This window comes from Haliotis rubra, unplaced genomic scaffold (assembly GCF_003918875.1).
Source record: "Haliotis rubra isolate DU_JTF1 unplaced genomic scaffold, ASM391887v1 Scf278, whole genome shotgun sequence".
Taxonomy (NCBI): Eukaryota; Metazoa; Mollusca; class Gastropoda; order Lepetellida; family Haliotidae; genus Haliotis; species Haliotis rubra.
In genome coordinates, this window is record NW_025766869.1 from 197003 (window position 1) to 205025 (window position 8023).

An 8023-nucleotide genomic window follows, 5' to 3' on the forward strand; every position below is an offset into this window, starting at 1 on the left:
CACACACGCACACCCGTAACCTGCTCTGCTTTACTATTGAAAATAGCGGCGTGACTGGGTGGACCACCATTGTGAATAATGTAAACAAGAATACCCCTTTATATATACCCATCCAGTCAGCATTGCCAAGTTCACGGAAGGGATAACACAGCGAGATCTGGGGTAAAAGTGTCTCCTTGGCTTAACCCAATATTAGTTTATGGAACTATATCTTTTTCAGTCTTTCTAATTTGACTGTGCTGGAAACTGTTTTTTGTGGTTGGTGAGATGTTTCAACAATGGAAGAAGACATGTTGCTAATCCATGGTTTCACAAAATGGTGGACGTAGAAGGTACGCTCATCCAGGAAGTAGACTGAGTGACACGCCTTGTCTGGGCAACACGGTGGGTAGAAAGCATTCAGTTGACGCTCTGTACTCAGTTTAACTCCTATCCATCACTCTTATCGTTGTTTACGTAATAGTAACCACAGCAAAATGACGTACATCCGAATTCATTTTACTCGATTACAGAGATGTGACTTAGTAAAGTCATGATGCCAGCTAACACAGCAAATATTACTTACGAGACCAGTTACTTTATCATGAACACGAAATTGGTATGTGTAACGTATCACAGTGGATCGATCCCGTTTGTATATTGTTACGGCAATAACCTTTATTGGTTGTTCCGAATGCACAACTTGCCCTGATTATGATTCTTGATTCTTGATGCGGTCTAGTGAGTACTAGTAATTCCATTTGAGACCAGCATCATTGCAGCTTTCAAATTAAATAAAATATGTTTTGGGGTTTTGTGTTGTTTTGGGAGTTTGGGGTTGTTGTCTTAGTGTTGTTGTTGTTGCTGGGTGGGTAGAGAGGGTGACCCCGCACCCCGCATTCCAGCTATATGGCATCGATCTTTAAAACATCGAGTCTGGATCAGACAGTGCAGTGATCAACAGCATGAGCTTCTGTCTACACAATTGTGATACACTGTTAGTCGCCTCAACAACAATGGGGGTGCGGAAGACCAATTCTAATGTGGATCTTTACTGACAGAACCCATTTTGTAAATGATAAATACAAAACAAAAACACCACACTCACTAAGCTGCGTGGATGTTCCAATCACCTATTTGTAAATTTGTTTGCTTAGGTACCTGTCAGGAGTCATGTTTCAGTAAAGATGTTCAGTTAACCGCAGATGTTTTCCTCCCCCAGTGTTCCGGAAACAAGTACCTGTGTGAGATATGTCGGGATCACTGTTCCTCCCGTGCTGTCTGTGGACTGCCAAGGACGAGGATGGGGAGGTGTACACTAAAACAGAACCACCAGCAGGAGCGGAGGAGATCTCTGGAGGTATGTAAGTCAAATAAGGCGGGGATCATTCCGAATTGCAAAATGATAAAATCACTACCTTTTCGTCAAAAGGCGAATGGATATAACCAATATTTATAATGAGAATGCATCACATATAAGATACAATCCAGATATTTGTTATGGTTAAACCGCCATAATTTACACAATATATTTCACCGCTTACTAGAGGCTGTGGGGTAGCCTACTCGTCACGCCGCAGTCCCGGGTTCGATTCCCTACATGGGTACAATGTGTGAAGTCCATTTCTGGTGTCCCCCGCCGTGATATAGCTAGAATGTTGCTAAAAGCGGCGTAAAACCAAACTCACTCACTCATTCACTTACTACTAAGTGGATCTGGGGGTGTAATTAAAATTTAGGCGTAGTTATAGGCGCTGCACATCGGCAGTATTTATGTCGTTATGAAGCGCAAGTGACCTTTGTCCATTGAATTGTTTTAAGCTGTGTAGTATGTTTATGAATCATTGAATATAAGCACTTTGTGATTGTCATTTTGTGATTCAGCTGTGAGAGAAGAGAAGGGTGCCAAAGACGCTGGGCATCTTGGGGGTGAGGAGGAGGAGCAGGACTCTGTAAGACCTGGTGGCGGGGACAATACAGGGGTGGTGGAGGAACCAGAGGACACCAATACGACACAGACATTTCATCAGCATGGTGAAAGTGGAGATACATTATGCGAGGAGAAAGCAGAGGAAACCAGGCCTACAAATGAAACTGATAAGGATGAACACGAAGATGAACTGAATCAGGATTACAAGAGAACAAAGGAACTAGATGAGCATGATGAAAGCAAGGATCCATCAGATCCATCAATGAACAGGAAATCACAGGACGCCAGGACCACACAGGAATGTGATCACAATGAGGATCCATCCAGGGAGGGAGAACCAGGTGACACTGGACCAACACAGGACTGCGGTAAGACTGATCCTTCTTTTGAGAGGGACCAACGTGGGACTACACCTGGATCTGATCAACTTTGCTCAGTTGACGATACAGTCACAGGGACACAGGGAATTGACCAGCATTGCGGGAAGTGATGATTTGTTGATCAACAAGGAACTAGGGATCTCTGGGACACCACCGGGATCCGATCAACACGACACAGTTGAAGATACGGGGACCAAGAGAGGATCAATTGCATCTTCAGGATCGGAACGACACAGTGGAGGGGAGTTTACAGTGAATGAGATTGGGCCACTGGGAGCTACGGACTCACTCCTAGAGAATGAGAACACACTGAAAGAGACTGAGATCAAACCAGAGGAGGATGAGACCACACTTCAGGAACATGAGATAACACCGCAAGAGAATGTGACCACGCGTCAGGAGCAGGAGACCACGCGTCAGGAGCATGAGACCACCCTGCAGGAGAATGAGACCACGCGTCAGGAGCAGGAGACCACACTGCAGGAGAATGAGACCACGCGTCAGGAGCATGAGACCACGCGTCAGGAGCAGGAGACCACACTGCAGGAGAATGAGACCACGCGTCAGGAGCATGAGGCCACACTTCAGGAGAATGAGACCACGCGTCAGGAGCAGGAGACCACACTTCAGAGAATGAGACCACGCGTCAGGAGCAGGAGACCACACTGCAGGAGAATGAGACCACGCGTCAGGAGCAGGAGACCACACTTCAGAACGAGAACGCCGCCGCAAGAGCAGGAGACAACTCCACGTGAGACTGACACAACTCATGAACTCTGTCAACAAGATGGAAGTGAAGACCCGTCGGAGGTGGACTATTCCCAGGTGGCTGGTACCACACAAGACTTAAATCAAGACCCCGAAAACAGGGATCCTCCGAGTGACAGTGAAATACCCATCACGATTCCTGGACAAGAATTCGAAGATCAGGTTTTATCTGACGATACAGGGAATGTAAAGGAGCCACCAGATGTTGAAACTACAGGGGAAGGTCACAGTGAACTAGAGGATGCGTCATGTGACAAGGAGCAACAGGACCATGAGGCTGCACAGGATTATGTCGAGCAAGGTAAAAATAAGCAGCTTTGACGTGCAGTATGGAGTATAATGCTCAAAATTATTCTCTTTTCGTATTTAACGACTGTTGTGTATTGTTTGCATTTGTCCGGACTTATCACGTATTTGCTAGCCATACCATTATACACTTTTACATACACAATCCCCTTAGACACACAATTTTCCCCGACCAATGTCTGTTTTTCCCGTTAACGCCCACTGCCATACAGGGTAACAACAAGTACCATAAATGAGCATTTGATTGTCTGACGCTGTCAGGAGATGTAACCACCGTTCTTGAATTTACCACCGTGATTTACTAAAACACAGAACACACTGCACAGAGATGTATGTTGAACTGTATACTTACATATTGGCTCCACTGTTGTAATAAACCGTTTCTTCTCTGCAGTATTAAGTGAGCTGGAACATGCTGCTGATGACGTTGATGTTGACGTTGACGTCAGTGAGACGTTACAGTTTCCTAATCAAGGTAAGGCGAAAGCAGAGAACAAATAACCGTCAAGTCACTTAAAGTGAATCTGTGGGTATTATCGTACCAGCACTGGTGCTGGTGCTGATGAGTGAGTGAGTATGGTTTTACGCCTCTTTTAGCAATATTCCTGCAACATCACGGCGGGGGACACCAGAAATGGGCTTCACGCATTGTACCCATGTGGGGAATTGAATCCGGGTCTTCAGTTTGACGAGCGAACGCTTTAACCACTAGGCTACCCCACCGCCCCTTGGTACTGATGAAGATTGTACACTACGAATTGCCTGTTAGATAGCTTTGTTATTCATTTTTGAGCGTCATTGGGACAGCGGATGTAACGTCTACGCCACAGCATAACAACTGCAACTTCACGACGACCTGAACCAGGTTGACCATGGTTTATATAAGTATATATGGCCGCGGTGTCAGGTACCAATGACCGTCTTAGTCAGTCCATACATTGTAACCACGCGATTCTCAGTTTACTGTCCTCAATCTCATTGAAGATTTGTCCAGCTAATGTCAGTAAAACACGTCGATACTTCAAAGACATGCATAATGTAATGCTGATAGCATGTGACTTCCCTTACTTCTTCAGTACCGTGACACTGTTTGTATCTGTTCTTATTGGCACCATTGGCACCAACGGGATTAAATGGCATCATTTAGAAGCACGCACAAACATTAGATTTAAAGATGATGATGATGTTAATGATTATGTTTGAGTGCTTATATATATTGTTACAGAAACCCATTAAATACAATAATTATGATGATGATATGGTCATAATGAATATGATGATGATTGAGTGCATGTATATTGTTACAGAAACCCATTAAATATGATGGTGTGATGATGATGATGATGATGATGATGATGATGATGATTGAGTGCATGTATATTGTTACAGAAACCCATTAAATATGATGGTGATGATGATGATGATGATGATGATGATGATTGAGTGCATGTATATTGTTACAGAAACCAATTAAATATGATGGTGATGATGATGATGATGATGATGATGATGATGATGATGATGATGATGATGATGATGATGATGATGATGATGATGATGATGATGATGATGATGATGATGATTGAGTGCATGTATATTGACAGAAACCCAACAACCCTCTCCCGACAAACGCCTGGACACCGCTCTCCACGACGCCTGCCGACTTGGTGACCTACAGCGAGTGAAGGACATCCTGGCCGAGGGACAACTGGACATCAACTGTAGAGGAAGTGGAGGACAGACACCCGTGATGACTGCAGTACGAAAGGAACATAAACAAGTGTCCCACTTCCTTGCCGATGAAGGAGCTGACTTGTCGCTAAACGCTGACGATGGTAACAACGTCCTTCACTACGCCTGTCGTGGAGGACAAGTCGAAATGGTGAAGACTGTCCTGGCCACGAATATGGTTGACATCAACAGTAGAGGTCAGGGCGGGAGGACACCCCTATTATGGGCAGCTGGGTGGGGTCGTGCCGCCATCTTTGAAATTCTTGCGCAGGAGGGGGCTGATCTGACGGCAGTGAAAGATGGCGGTAACAACATCCTCCATGTCGCCTGTCATGGGGGCGATATGGTGATAGTTAAATATATCCTGTCTCAGGATGTGGTGGACCTCAGCGCAAGGAACAATGATGGTGAAACAGCAGCCATGATAGCCAAACGACGTGGACATTACCCAATTCAGAAACTTCTTGCGTCTCGTGGTTGCCCCTTGAAGTAAGGCATAAGAGGCAGTGATTGCAAGATATGTATTATATATGGTTTCCTAAGAGCTGACATAGAGTAGAAAAACTTCAAATGTTGACTTCATGAATCAGAGATAGTTAAAACGTTGTCGATGCTTCGCGGTATACACCCGTGAATACAGATTCCAATCACCCGTGAATATATATGTCAACATTGCAGTCGCTGTTCAGGCAGTGTCCAAAAAGAATGGAATTTGACTTCATCGGTCATTAAAGCAATAAAGCTACATAACCTTTTCCACCTCCAGGAATATATATGGGACAAGTCAAACTAGGGAATTGCGTCAGACACAACTTTTGTCAACGATGCTATCATTTATTTGATAGACTTTAAACATATACGTGTCCTAACTCCGTCGTATTTCATCCGTACGTTTTCGTTTGTTTTGTTTGTTTGTTTCTTGTTCAATGCTGGACAGAGCAATGTTCCAGCTGTTTATTGGCTGTCTGTAATTAATCCAATCTGGACCCAACCATCCTGTGATCAACACCACGAGCATCGATCTATGCAACTGGGATACGATGACGTGTGTCAGTCAGACCTGTCCACGTGAGCTCGTTAGTTGCCTCTTATGACAAGCATGGGTTGCTGAAGACAAAGTCTAACCTGGATCTCCACGGGTACCGTACGTATAAAATGGGTGATGGAAGAACGTACTGTGGACAACGTATTGACAGTGGCGTAACTTCGGGGAAAATGGGATTAATCAAAATCACGTTAACTTGGCATTACTTGTGGTGATTAGAAATGGACTATCACCCAGACAGGTATTTGTCGAGCTCTCATCAACTCAACTAGTAGGTACAAATGTTAATCAGTGACAGTTCCAATGAGAGCTGCATAGATAATCAGAATTATTTCAAGGACAGTTATCACTCCCAGATGAATTAGTAACAAGTATAATAATATGACTTTTGTACTTTGTAATTATTACCCTGTGTGCTACCTCGGCATATGCATTCACGTTTGTAGTGCCACACGGAGTATTATGAATGAACATATAGATGCACTTTTTATTGTGTTGACTAGTAGCATAGATATCTTAAGTTTCCATATTTAACCAGAGACTTATAAACATAACTTCAAACACGTGAGAGATGGTTACAAATACATTATCAAATCTGACAATACTTCTTTCAGTTTTCATTTACATTACAATTTACATTTCAGTTAGGAAAGTGAGATTGTTCAAATTTGTTTCTGTTCACCCAGCAGAAAATGGGTACCCGGTGGGATAAGTCATGTGACTATGAACCTTCTAGCGCCTCATGGGCAGCTTGGGTTATCCAGGGTTATACTAATCAGAGTATATTTGTGCTCTTAAAGCAGGACATGAAGCCTGGAAAGGCGCGTTATAAATATTCAGCATTATAATTATTATTATCATTATAATTACAAAAACCGGTTTTCGATATTCTCCTGACCCTCGGTGTATATAGCGGTGCATTGTGACCTCAATAAAGTTAAAGAAATGTTTACTGGCGTCGATGTCTGTATAGAAAACTATGACAAATCCAGTCTATGGGAGGGTGTGCGTTAGATGAATGGATCATTGCATGCAGCAGCAGCAGCTGGGAGTAGGGAGCCAAGCTGACAAGACACTGTTATCTGATGGATCCAGGTTTCATCTGAACAGCAGCTGCATATCCTGAAGTGATCTGGAGTGGCCAAGGGGATGTTTCGCGACGTTTTCCATTTAATTTACCATTCTTATGAACTTGATTTTGTTTGTCTGTTGTCGCATTCAGCAATGATCTATGTATATGACGGCAGTAAGAATATTATAGTCTTGACCAGACAATTTTGTGATTGATATCATGAGCATCAATCTACGATGGGATACGACGACGTGCATGAACTAAGTCACTGAACCTGACCACCCGGTGTCGTAAGTCGGCTTTAACTACAAACATGGTTTTCTGAAGACCAATTCCAACCCGCATATCATCGGGACATGTTCTTCAGCATGGAAGTGCAAAGGAACATCATTGTTAATGTTTGAATGGTGTACTCCGGCAGCCAAACACGCATATACACGTGCACATGCGCATGCACACGCACTACTACATTGCCATATATGTGCAATAATATCTTAAACAATTCACCACTAATGTTGTATAATATATCGCACAAACTAAAATGAGAAGACATAGACGACTAGAATAGATGTATAGTTTCAGAGTTAATAATATTGTTATTGATCGTTACTTTTAATTGAATGAATTGGTTTACGTCTTTGTTGTAACGCCGCACTCAACAATATTCCATGTATATGAATGTATGACAACGTGGTATGTTTGTAATCGAGCATACAATTCCATTTGATATATACCATTGTGTCGTTTATATATCAGGCCGTATTTTGTTCGCTCCTTGCTTCCCTAAAAATGCCAAATAAAACATATAGTCT

General features: G+C 43.2%; 1 protein-coding gene across 2 annotated transcripts; it reads left to right on the forward strand.

Annotated features, from left to right (window-relative positions):
* LOC124281003 (ankyrin repeat and KH domain-containing protein mask-like) lies at positions 1 to 7089 on the forward strand. Of its 2 annotated transcripts, none has more exons than XM_046717013.1 (7): positions 1 to 384; positions 1202 to 1339; positions 1864 to 2518; positions 2549 to 2702; positions 2970 to 3358; positions 3758 to 3838; positions 4968 to 7089. In XM_046717013.1, the coding sequence occupies exons 3-7, from the start codon at positions 2221 to 2223 to the stop codon at positions 5585 to 5587; spliced, it is 1542 nt and encodes a 513-aa protein (XP_046572969.1). In that variant the 5' UTR covers positions 1 to 384; positions 1202 to 1339; positions 1864 to 2220; the 3' UTR covers positions 5588 to 7089. The 2 variants fall into 2 exon arrangements, with proteins under 2 accessions (XP_046572969.1, XP_046572970.1); XM_046717014.1 differs by having other exon boundaries at positions 1 to 332.
* The last annotated feature ends 934 nt before the right edge of the window (positions 7090 to 8023 follow it).